The sequence below is a fragment of the Trachinotus anak genome, unplaced genomic scaffold, assembly GCF_046630095.1.
Source record: "Trachinotus anak isolate AG129_WGS33_773 ecotype Australia unplaced genomic scaffold, CSIRO_AGI_Tana_v1 ptg000012l, whole genome shotgun sequence".
In the NCBI taxonomy this organism is placed as follows: domain Eukaryota; kingdom Metazoa; phylum Chordata; class Actinopteri; order Carangiformes; family Carangidae; genus Trachinotus; species Trachinotus anak.
This window is the reverse complement of record NW_027273863.1, coordinates 25,883,104-25,896,537: the sequence shown is the minus strand read 5'-3', so window position 1 is coordinate 25,896,537 and position 13,434 is coordinate 25,883,104. Positions and strand designations below refer to the sequence as shown.

The following is a 13,434-nucleotide window of genomic DNA, read 5'->3' as shown; positions in this document are numbered from 1 at the left end:
GTTTCAAAAGGGGGGGGGGGGGTAGCTTTGGTGTTATCGGAGTGAACCCAAAGTGCAGCAACACTTTGACAATAAGCAAATAACACAGTTTGTAGTTTGAGTTTATTTGGCCCCAAGCAGCCAATGAACAAACTGTAAACACATTAGCTGCATGCTCCTATTCTTTTTATTATTTGAATCCAGTTTCTTGCTCCCATTTGCACTTGTCTGTACGTTTATGTTCAGAAAGCCTCAGGATATAAACATTTTCAACTTGCATGTTATGCATCTTTGCCTCAATTTGTGTTGCAAATGCATTAACTTAACATACAATCACACTGCCTCTAAAATTTACTTTGAGTCTGGTCTCGGCAGGAAGACTTGTTCTTGAGTTATTTTTATCTTAACCTCATGAAGATCATGAGGTCATAATACTGGACCTTTATCAGCCTTGTGTTAGCAAAAGTGGGCTGGTCACCAATGTCGTTAGATGCTTAAATTTGGTTGAATGTAGGTTGCAATGTTGGAGGACCAAAATCAATGTCAGGACAGTGTCTAATGCCAACGTGAATTTGAAGGAGAATAGTTGATATTTTGTTGGTTTTAAGTTGTGTTGTTAAGTAAGTAAATGCCAACGTCACATGGCATATGAATTATTGACATTCTGTTCATGAGCAAAACCCAACATCTGCTAACGTCTCAGTGTCAGTGAGCCATCGTTGGGTTTTGACATCAACCTGATTGTCATTTCGAAATGAAAAATAATGTCTGTCCGATGTTAGAGTCGTTGAAGTCAAACGTCTGTCTGACCTTACTTTGATGTCTGTCGCCAGCTGGATATCTACATTTCATATTTTTAGCTGGACGTAAACCTTATGTTAGCCAATGTTAGCGGCTAATTAAGTGTAATCATTTAATTTCAATTTAAGTCTTTTTATAGCTAACACTAGCAGGTAATGCTATATTTTGTTTGTCTTGACACTGCACTACAGTTTATTAGGCTTTTAGGATTTTTTTTGTGATTTTTTTAATGCATGTGTTCTGCTCTGTAACTGCAATTAAACAGAATTAATTCTCTGTTTTGTTTTTCACACTCTCTCACTGAAATTATCTCTGTATTCAGTGATGTTCAGTCTGGGATTCACCTTAACATTTCCTGTCTTTGAGGGAGGCGCTACTTCAGGATCAGGGACTCTGTAATGAATGAACGTTGGATCATGATGGTTTTTTTTTTCTACAGTGTGGTAGTTTGGAGTCGACTGATTACTGAATCTGTTCGACTGAAGCCAGCAGCTGCTTCTGCCTCTGAACACCCCTCACACACCACCTGCACTCTATAACTCTATATTTACCCGCGGCAATGCGCCCCAGGCGCCGCCCCCAGCAGAAATGTATGACACGCACGTTGGTTTATTTCCACGTGGGGAGGCAGTGACCTCTGCTCTGGTTCTGGCTTCTGCAGACGAGCAGTTTTTAATTAGACGGAGCATCACTTAATGATTCAGCCCTCCTCTCTGACAGGTGGGTGGGGGCCGATAATGATAACATGGCCACATTCATCCTCATCTGTCCTCATTTTCAAACTCCCACAGATTATATAGATGGGGTAGATATTAGCAACACTTAATTGCACACTGAGAGGCTGGAGGCAGAGAGTGTTTGTAGTTTTAATGATTAAAAGACAATGGAATATTACAGGACAGTTATAGTGACCAGAAATAAAACCAAAACCTCCAGGTCTTGTTCCAGAACTAATAAAACCCCACTCATATTCACATTGAGCAGGGGAGCTCGAGGCTTGGTGATGTAGTGACCACTTGCAGTGTTAGCAGTGTTAGTCTCTCACAAAACACTCTGGCTTGTGGGAAATTCTTTAAACTGATCACCATCATCTTTGGTGGCGCAAAGCCTGGGATGAAGCCACAGCGGCCCTGCAATTTAGTGACAGGGTGGGGGGACATTTTATTCACCATTGCATAGTATTTCTTTCAACACAACATTATTAAATAGGGAAAACAAAGCTTGCTCATGTTCAATTAGCAGACTGATTAAGTTCACAGTTTATAAAATAGACCTATTTGTACTATCGACTCTTTGCAAGCTCTTGCTCTTTTGAGGAACGATTTCTGCTCTGGCAGAGGACGTTAAAGAAAAGTGAACAATGCAACACAGCTAATAAGCAATGATAGCTTCCTCTCTTTTCAACCTCTTCGTCTTCTCAAAGGTCAATACTGCCAAGACAGCTTGCTATTGGTCAGCTGTGTGTCGGAGTTCACCAAAGTTGAACTTTTAAAGTTGTAAATACTGTTGTGTTCAGGCTGTATTCGCAAGTGCTATCGTAGATTCTGCTTTGTCTTCGAATATGGACAGTAAACCCTCACATATTTACGTTCTTCAGGACTGATGAAAGAAATGTTGATTAACAGATTAGTTGAATAGACACTAACCATGCTAACTGACATCACAGCTTAGTCATTTATGTGCAGCTAGGACAGCAGCCAAAGTCGGGAATGTGTGTAGTATCACAACCGTATATAAACTGTGGAAGTGCAACGTAATAAATATCAACATTTTTGTGTCACCTGCCAGGCAACGTAATATTTACAGTTCACATGCTTTTTCTAAAGGTGTTGATGCCCTTAAATGTTACAGATGGATTTCTTGTAAACAGTGCACTGTCAACATTAGAAGATGGTGTGTACTGTATAATGTTAGTACTTAGTATGGAATTAGGACACAGTGTCTCTGTAGAGGAAAAGCACAACAGCATTTTGTCTGTGTGAACAGAAGAGTCTCCTGTGACTGATCGTATGGGTCACCTCAATAATTTGTGTGTCTGCAGTGAAGAATCACACACACACACACACACACACACACGCAGACTCTGTGAACAACACATCATTAATCCATCACAGGAAGTGGAAAGCATTGTAAAATGAGAGCAGAACAGTGAAACACAGAAGAAAAACAAACCTCACTGGACTCAGAGACAAAAAGACACGTATGAATCAAATGACACGTCTGCACCACGCTGTACATTAAAAAAACATTTCCTTTTTTATTTTCGCAGAGACCAAAAATAGCCTCTCAAAGTCTACATGCAGAATATTAACATGTCAAACACTTTCTAGTCACATTTAGAGAAGTTACGGCTGCGATGGTTGACAACAAGTAGAAACACGTTTCTCAGCAGAGGAAAGGGGTGGGGGCTGACCTACAACCTGTAGACGTTACAGAAAAACTCCTGTGACAGAAAATAAACACTACAAACACACAGAGAAGACTAAACTCCCTGAACTCGCATTCTGGAGCCCGGCACAGCCTCAGTTTCAGTTCGTCTTCCACAGATACAGACAGTAAAGCAGCGGCTGCAAAATCTGAATCAGGACCTTCCATTGCTGGTAAACTGCCTTGCATGGGCCAGTATACTTTGTCAGAACTGCTTGTTGGATGGTCAAATACCTTTGGAAATCCCCTCTACACACACCTCTTTCTGATGTTGTTTTGGGGGTGTCTGTGTCTGACCACTTCTGTAGCTTTCTGAAACCGAAGGTTCGACATTTGCACCCACTTCACCTTGATTGGCCAGCTGTACTGAGGTTAGAAAGTTTGACCTTCTCTCTCTAGCTCTCTGTTAATGTGAAGATCAATACTGTAGATGTCTGTCTGAAAATATGTACCATTAAATGATAATCACTTTCAATTTCTGTTCACATTCTACAAACTCATTCTTTTCAAGTACAACCCGACCCTTGCAATACTTCAGCTCAACACCTTTGAAACCCTAAACTATAATTTGTACACAGATGAGCTAAATATAATTATCCTGCTAGCTTCACTTAGCATAAATGCTACTTTCTACTGATAAAGGTACAGCTATCAAGCTTGTATCCAGCTAACTGTAATTGAGGGCTGGTGCTACTATACGTTTGGGCCAGCAGCGGTAGCGCCAAACTCATTCATGTGTAGTTTTGAAACAGGCTATTTGTGGATTGCCAGCTTACAGCTAATAAGTTAGCTACCTAGCTACATGCTAGGTTGTCACCAGACTGGTGCTACACAGCTAATATAGTAGCTTCTTCCGTTTGGACTCTCTGTTACCCTAAAGGTCAACTGTTGAGACAGTTTCCTGTCCACTAACCTAACCTCTATACAAGAGGTCAAAACTGATTTAGTTTAATTGCAGCCCCCCAACTGTTCCATACTTTAAATGCTGGTGTGACCAAAACCTTAGGCAACGAGACAGTTTAGCTCCCTGACTTCCCGTTTATAATTTCCAAACGTTTTCATCGGTTTGTCACTGTCTTTAAGTTCTTCTCTTCTTGCAGTTTTAGTTGTGACTGTTCTCTAAGTTGCTAAGTGATGTAAATGGCAGCAGAGTTAATGCATAGATAATTGGCAGCATGGTAGTGCAGTCGTTAGTACTGTCACCTCACAGCAAGAAGTTCATGGGTTCATGTTTTCCTTGTGCCTGCTTGGGTTTCCTCTGGGTTCCTCGGCTTCCTCCCACAGCACAAAGACATGCAGGTTGATTGGTGACTTTATTTTGCCTCTACATGTGAATGTAAGCGTGAATGCTTGTTTGTACCCTGCCTCTTGCCCAGTGTCAGCTGGGATTGGCTCTAGCGACCCTCATAGGATAAATGGCTGAGCTAATGGATGAATGAATGGATAGTTGCCCTCGAAGGTCCTGATTCAGAACATACTGCTCACCTGTGTTCACAGCACACCAGAAGAAACAGAACATCTAAACATTTTCTTTGTAGTATTTGGAGTGTTCACGTCATTGGACCTAATCAACTTTGACAGTTTTGATGCCTGGTAAAGATTTGGCATTAATGGATTTTCATGGCTGTTTGCACTTAGAGGTTGAGCTATCTAATCTGACATGAACAAGTGAGACTGAAGTTTAAATGCTGTGACAGTTTGACTTTTTACATGCGGCAAATACTACAGAAGTCAGCATCTACTCTCAGATACCCAACTCTAGTGAGTAACAGAGTATCCCTTTGACCTCCTTAATACTGAACATGACAAATACAGTATACCGCTGCAGTTATGTAAAGTAAATGAAGGATTCATTTAAATAAAATTAACACTGCTAAGTTGTCATTGCTGGATGCTACTATGAGAAGGTCTCGTTTGTGATTGATTGACCTTCCAATGATTGGCTTATTGTGAAAAATAAATTCAAATGTATCATCAAAAAAATACTGAAAAAGCTGATCAGGAGCTACTGTGCCGAGGTGGGAGTGAAGTTGAATTCATACACCCCACAACAACACAGTCCAGTTATCGGTTTCTGCCAATTTGGAAAGACATGATGGGACTTTGATATAAAACTTATAAATCGACTTAAAGGGTATAACAACAGGTTGTGTTACAGTAAAGTCAAGGACACAAGGGAACAACACAGAAAAGGCATTTTCATTAATTGGAATTACGGTTCCCATTGAGACAGTGGTTGACTGTCTACAGTCATGGCTGCCATTTCTAAATACAATATCTATCTGTTATCTCTGCTTTATGCTAACAACTCCTGACATTATTATGCTAAGAGACGTTAGCTACTCATCACTTATATATCTACGACCTGTATCTGATCCCATGGTCATACCAGAAAGAAACGTGGTCTTTAAGGGTTTGTATGTAAAGTATGTGACAGATATTGCCCATAGGATTATTATAGGTTTTTTGTTCTGTGAGGGGTTTTCTGTGCTTGGAATGTCTCACTGACGAGCAAAGGAAAAATTAAGACAAACAAAAACAAAAACACACACAATATTTTTTTTTCACATTCATAGAAAAGCCTTGGTCACAGCCATCAACCAGTGACCAAGACTTCTTCCTGTTACATGAAAAATATCACTAGAAGTTGACCAGAGTTTGCAGACAGTACCGCAAACCCCCAAACAGCCGACACCTTTCCTTTACAATCTTCTGAATTCAGATTTCCGAATGGAGATCACAAAAACATTCCTGCCTCTGAGCGTTACAATCGACACGAATCTGTTCCCATTAAAGCAAAAGTGGTTTTCAGGAGAATGAACGTGGTGGTTTTCCCACCATCAGTGATGTGAACCAATGTCTTTGTTTTTTCTCCTGGTAAAGACAGCAGACTGATTTTCAAACATTACACATTCCTTTTCAAATAAAACCTTCGCACTCTGTATCTTCCCTTCTTCTGTCCGACTTTGGGATTTCCACCGCCGTCGGATCTTGGCAGCTCTGAGACGTAGGAGGTGTCGAAGCTGTCAGCTTTTTCTTTTTTTAAAAATTTAAAACTACACCACGGTACACAATTTTCACAAGTCATGCGAATATACAGGAACTAGAATTTAGAAAGTAATGTTTAAAATAAAAGTTAACATAAAAACCTTCAGTAAAAACAGCTTTGAAGAAAATAATTATTATAATAATAATAAATTATTAGCTTGTTTAAACACAGTGAAGTCTTTACACAGAATTTCATACCAAAGAATAAGTGTAAACATATCTATATCACTGGCTGGCCCCTTCTCACCTCCTACAAAAATGGACAAAAAATTAACAAGAAACTGCATTTGGTGATCAGCTGCACATTATTAGTAAAAAGTGAAACAGAGAGGGGCGTAAAAATCATCATTTTCAATAAATAGCACATTCCAGAGGGGCAGACATTACTCCGTTAGCCAGTTCACCAAAGGTACATATTCATAAAGCATTCAACGAAACCTCTAACGAAGCAGTTAAAGTAATTAAGACATCACACGTGGTGATGATGTGAAGTGACAGCGGGTTCTGTCCATTCAGCTTCTTCTACTCGGTCTTGTGGCAAGAAAACAAACAAAAAAACAGAATTATGATTGCACAACGAAATGCGCAATGATTCCATCCAAAGCAGAAAGGAGAGAAAATAAGGCCCCTTAAATAAATATTCTCATTCTTTTTTTTATGGTTTCCCAGGAAAAAAAAAAAAATTAATACCACACATCTACCGTTAAAAAATGGCATTCCCACGCCGTAAGAAAAAACTTATCAAAAAGAACCACCGACACGCACGGCTATACCATCCTGGAGTTAGTGTCCGACGAAAAGTGTCCAAGGTTTTGTTTTTGCCGACGACCTCTGTTGTTTTTCGGACATTTCCTGAGGAGACAAAGAGAAACATTTATTTAATTAAATTAATCTATTTAGATAGATAGAAGGCTTGAAGACTTTTTACTGGTTACTGTAAACTTTTAGTTTCAGCTGTTTTATTAAATTTATTCTGTCAATTTCTAATTTTCAACAAATCAGTCCTCTCTAAAGGCCACATGACATGACATGGTTGAATCGTTACTAAATTAGATGAACAACTGTGTGAGAAGATATCCTGTTCTTTGATAAACAGCTAAAGGTTAAAATCATATGAGGACATAAAGATGGTGAAAGTTAGAAGCCAACTACAACTCCCAAGGTGCATTTTGGTCTGAAATGTCCAATCACCAAACCTGAACAAACTAAAGATTACACTGAAAACTGGACATACAATCTGCTTTTTAAATGAATTCACTCTCTGGGTAAATCATAAATAAATTCAGCAACTATGGCAACAACAAATCACAGCTGTGTTCATGCCTCTGAATGGGTTTGATTCAGCCACCTTTCCTCTAGGCTTATGGGTATTGTAGTATTTAGACCCATTCAGCAAAATAAAGTTAAAGAACAGTGGGGAAAATATTTCTGCAGCCAGCAGATCCTCACTCTTTTCAACCGTTTGAGAAATTAACCAGTTGCATTTGAAATATGTTTTAAATTTATCAAAAAAAACCTCTACTTATGTCGTCAGGACCCACTGGCTGGTTAAGGGGTGCCCCCGGTGGGCTAGTGGTTAAGGCACATTAACGTGCCTAATATGCATTAGGGGATTATCATCAGGCACTACACAGTGTTATTATGTACTTAAGAGTGTTTTCCACAGGTTAACACTGTGGATTAAATCCACCGTAGTGGAGAACACAATCCGTTTTTTCATCACGTTAGCTCAAAGGGATTAAAACTCCTCTGATTCCTGTTTCTGCTTCTTTCACTGACAACAGAATATACCTGAAATTTATATACATATAAATATATATACACAGATAATAACTTTTCTTTTTTTATAGTTTCCATTCTTTCTTTTCTTTTAAACTGTATAGAAGTACAGTGAAAATAAAAGTAGTAGTAGTAAAACACTACTAGTAAGTAGTAGTAAAAGTATTTTATAAAATATAAATATTTTAGAAATCAAATTAACTAACAATTAATGATGATATAGTTAAATCACTCACTCAATAATAAGTTGATGAAAAGTTATTTTCTAATGGTTCATCTGTTGATAACATACAACATACACTTACATTTTATAACGTAAAAGCCATATGTACATTTATATCTTAAAAGACTATTTTTAAAAATTTTAAATCCTATTAAAGGTTTTAACCCCTTAAGAATATAGTTAGTGAGTGAACTCAATTTGCAGCTACGCTGAAAAAGAAGAAATGACCTATAACCTCAGATTTTTAAGACTCACAGACAGAAAACCCATTAAAAGCCCATTTATTTATGCTAAGACATTATTTTATCCTTTACTGGACCCCAGACCTGTGGTAGACCTGGTAAATACTCTAATACTGAATAAGAATACCTTAAAATAATAATTCAGAGCCAAGATATTTCTAACCAAAGCTTATAGCATCATAAATTAAAAGGGATTTCATGTACCCCGTAAAACCCACTTTAGTTGGTAATTAGGACCTTTTGAAATAAAGTTTGTTTGAACACATTTAGCTTTTAGTGGATGCCGTTTTACCTTGTGATGCACATCACCACAGCGACGATGATGGCGATTTGCACGGCGCCGATGATGGCGGCGATCAGGACGTAGTGCAGCTTCTGTCCACTGGGAACCACGTAGAGGATGTTGAAGTCCTGAGGCTCGTCACACTGTGTACCTTTGTAGCCTGCGTCACACCTGGAACAAACAGGAAGAGATTAGTGAAATGACTGAACACACCTGTTGCAGACACCTGAAGCAGACCAGAGCAGAAGTGTGACACAACTTAACTTGCTCACTGTAAGCTGATGCGTGGGCCTAGTGCTGGTGGGAGGCAGCAGGTAGTGACTGGCAGTAAAAATAATCGTGACAGGATCACTGACTGACCTGCAGGTGGCCATGTTGTGCTTGATCTCACACTTCCCATGAACGCAGAAGCCGGCGTAGCTGTCGGCGCAGGGGATCGGCATCCCGGCGTAGAAACCATCACCGTGATCCAGACCTGTGGTTTCTGAACGGGTCGAAGGGACAAAAAAGAAAACGGAACAAATAACAAATATAAGACGAGACGTCACTGCTGCAGACAGCAGAGGATCTGACACAGGCGGTTGATATGGATTTATATCATGATGTGGCACATATATGGAAAATCACAAATAAAATAATAATATTTAATCAATTTACAACATGTTTGATTGAATTTTCTACTTCTTTGTGCTTTTTTTCTGATAAATTATAACATCACACATTGAATCCATGGGCCTTGAATATATATTTTTTCATAAATATGTTGGAGTATTGTTGATATTACACTGAAATGAAATCAGAATCTGTAATTGGATGTCAATTTGGCTAAATTATGAAATATTTATCTTCATTGGCTGAATTATTGTCATCCTAAACTCAGTCATCCTGTGTCAGCTGCTGAATGAGGGGATAAATCATAAATTTCCACTGCTTTGCACATTAAGAGATTCTTCAATCACACAGAGTTGTCTGTCTTCACTATAATTCACTGCAGCAGGAAAGGAACAGCCGACAAAGCAATCTGTGCTGCTCATTAAAATGACTGATGTACAAAAGTCACATGAACATAAAAAAGCTTTTAATAACAAACCCTGTGTGCTGGGGTCTTAAAGTTCACTGTTCGGGGACATTTATGGCTAAAGTTGTTACATTTTGTGAATTTATTTTCTGTGAGTCTAAAATGTTTAATCAAACATCAGAAATATGTGAAGAAGGATTATAAGGAAGAGTTTAATTGGTTTCACAAGCTCAAGAGATTCACTATTTATCCAACCGTCAGTATCTTTTCGTTCAAGTAAAAAAAGATCAAACGAATCAAACTGCAGTCTGGAGTTTTTTCATGTGTTCACTGAGGATGGCTCCAGCTGCGGTGGTGTTAACCAGAGCGTTAACTTATCGTCGTTCACTCACAGAACAAAGAGGATACCTGCACAAACATGACACCTTTACTGTGACGTCGCAATTACAGATTCAACAAATGTGTCATTTTAACATCCTGGGAATCTGCCAGAGACGAGCTCGGAGACAAACACATTACTGCTCACTGCTTATCACATACTCAGCTTTTTTTTCCCCCCAGATGATCATAATGTCAGAAAATGAGCAGCAAATGATGACAGTAAATCCAGCAGCATCTCCTCTACCACACGTTTTCTTTATTAAAGGTGAGTTTATTTGTATATATTTCTGTTTTTGTTCACACTGACAAATTAAAGGCCAATTAGGGTTAAAGTTATGTATAATTGAGGGCGTGGCCTCTTTGAGTGACAGGGAAGGTGAGCGTATGCTTGCCGTAAACCTTGGCTCCACACGTGCCCCACCTCTTTGCCCATTTTTGGGATATCTGGGACTTAGGGGTGGAGTCAGGAGCTGCCAAGATGGCGACGGTGGAGCAGCTCACTCTGAGTTTCAGAACTGCTCTTCAGAAAACTTTGGCTGACGTCACAGAGGCTACGTCCATCTTTATTTACAGCCTACGTTGATGAATACATTTTAACATTAGCATCCATTCAGACTACATTTGTCTTTATCTACCCATAATCCTTTGTGTTTTAGTTTTCAGTTGGACTCCTCAGTCTTAATAATGAGTGGATGGAAAGTATCTAGGACTAGAGGGACCTACAATAACGACTGTATGATGATTGGATTGATATTATTTTTGTTATATTAAAAATGGAAACTTGGATTATACCTGTTCGTCCATTATTCGCTTAATGATCCCAGTCTTCATGAATTACAGGTCAGGTGTTATGATTGGATTTTAATGTGGTGATTCATTAAATTAATTGTCCTTTTTTTTTTTAAAGATATTTTTGGGGCATTTGTTTCTTTATTTGATAGGACAGTGGGGAAGTGACAGGAAGTGACAGGGGACTCGCTGTGGCTATCGGGTCGCCCCTTTAATCGCCCTTTTAACAAGTGTTTTTCATTTATGACAGTAAATACATATGAGAGTGTGTATGGTATTTGACTTTATTTATTAGATTTATTCTTTTTAGGCATTATAAATCTTCCATACAAACACACTGCAGCTGAAATTAGACATTTTTCAATGTTTTTGACATGAAACTTTTTAGCCATTGTCTGTGAGCAGCTGTGCTCTACAATCATTGGGAACCTTGAGTGATAAAAGCAAGTAGTAAATGTTAAATGTTTGCGTTTGAATGATTTATTCACTTGAAGGATGCAGCCTCAGAAGAGGGGCCCGGGGTCATTGTCATCACCTGCTGAAACCGGAGGAGGAAACGCTGCAGATAGACGGATGTGAACACTGCGGCTTTGAACGCAGCCTTCCTCAGCTCCTCTGTCTCACAGTATTAAAGTCAGACATGTGCCGCCGTGTCCTTCGCTGTTTGTGATGTTGACAATGCGGCGCTTTAATCCGATCCTTCTATTGTCCGTCTCTGAGTACAAGTGAAAACTCAAAGTGAAGGAACTGACAGAGCTCGGAGGAATCGCTCCCCCTGAGACGTTTTAGTCAGTGATATCAATGCACAGAACGAGCCGCAGATAATAAAACCCTCTGGATTCTGTTTCATCTCCGCTTTGATCTGCAGACTCAACATTTGCATTGTGCAGCTGGATGGGTGAACACCCTCGTTCAGCTCTGCTAATCTGCGTGTTTATTTGTGGGAAATTACAGCGTCTCGGCTTAGAGGACGGCGCGTTCACAATACTCTCAGTGGCAGCAGAGGTTCAGAGCTGCGAGGGTTTTGAATTTCCTGCTCTGTTTCCTCCCCCTGTGAGCACATTATTGTGTATTAAGGAGATTTTCATTAAATTCTCTCCCTCACTTATTGCTCCTCAGCAGGTTCAGACGCAGGTTAACTGGCTGCTGTGCGGCCACAGGAAGTTTCAGCATTAAAGTTGGGGAAGTAGATTTACAATGCAGTTACACAATCCGGTCTCAGAGGTCGTTAATGTGCTGAGTGATTTTTGTTAGCCATGTTAGCAGTGCAGCTCTCGGCCCAGAGTGAAATAGACTGAAAACATGTACTTTGTCGTCCTCAGGATGATTCGTAATAACTTTGGTGATGCTCCGGCTTTTCATCCAGTCTGAAAGACTCACACTTCCAGACTGAAGCTGGTCAGACTGGTCAGATTAACACTGAATCAGTAGTAACCTCTGTAACTTTACACACATTTTTAACTTGCAGGACCGTTGTTTGGATTTCAGAAAACAGCAGCAGCACATCAGTATCAAGAACAACTTTAAAGTCAGACCCGTGTGTTTCAGCTCGAGGCCGTCCTCAGGGTCAAACACACCGGTCTGATGTTAACGTTGTTCTTTATGCTACAGGTGTTGCTGGAGTTTCATCTACTCCTTCATGCTCCTTGGGAGATGGTGGAGCTGAGTCAGAAATCTTAGTTGGCCATCTGCAGTTTGAGCTGCTCCCCGGGCCTGATCTCCCAAGACTGCTGTCAAAACATCTGGTTACTAAGTGTAGTCAGGCTGTGTTAACACGGTTGCAGCAGGTCTGTAGTCTGACTGAGCTGTGATAGAAAACACCTTGTTTTTCTACTTCAGTTAAAGTTTCATTCCTTCTTAGCTGAGGGAGTCACTTAAGGGTGTTGCACAGAATCTCATAAAGGGTTAAGGAGGAACATTAAGGCCTTTACAGCTGTGACAGAGATTTTACAGCACTGCTGTCTCCTCTTGTTTGGACGGAAACTTCACCGTGGTGTTTGTCAGGTGGGTCGGAGTGTTTGAAACACACCATCGACCTGTGGACATTAAATACCACAACTACAACTCACTGGAAAGATCCTGTAGCGTAAAACTGTCAAGCAATCATTGATAACAAAGGAGCTGGAAGAGTACAGCAGAGGAAGAAGTGTGATCCAAGTCTGGACGGATATCGGACAAATCATAAACTGTGGGTCGTCTTTAAGGTTGTCCATTGATTGGGTTCTCCTGGTCGCAGAACACTCCTCTTGGGAGTGTTCTGCAAGGATGCAGTCGTCTTGTTTCAATAACCTCTTAACTTTTAGTTGTTTCTGGACAGAACAACAGCTCCAGGTCGTCATCAGTCCATTGAGCTGTACGGTCACATACATAAAGTGAGCTATCATATTTAACACTCATGTTCTTCCATCCATCAGACGACTTTTAGCGACAGAAATGAAACAAAACCACAAAAATAAGACTCAAG

At 39.9% G+C, this 13,434-nt stretch overlaps 1 protein-coding gene across 1 annotated transcript in view; it reads right to left on the bottom strand.

Moving 5' to 3' along the window:
* Positions 1–3,013: 3,013 nt before the first annotated feature.
* The window catches only part of tmeff1a (transmembrane protein with EGF-like and two follistatin-like domains 1a), a 79,446-nt gene continuing 69,025 nt past the window's right edge, over positions 3,014–13,434 (bottom strand). Inside the window, exons 8-10 of the mRNA XM_071492027.1 lie at positions 9,143–9,266; positions 8,792–8,953; positions 3,014–7,107 (exon numbers count right to left, since the gene is read on the bottom strand). Of these exons, the coding sequence (XP_071348128.1) occupies positions 7,023–7,107; positions 8,792–8,953; positions 9,143–9,266 (371 nt within the window). The 3' untranslated portion in view covers positions 3,014–7,022. The remainder of the gene's footprint in view (positions 7,108–8,791; positions 8,954–9,142; positions 9,267–13,434) is intronic.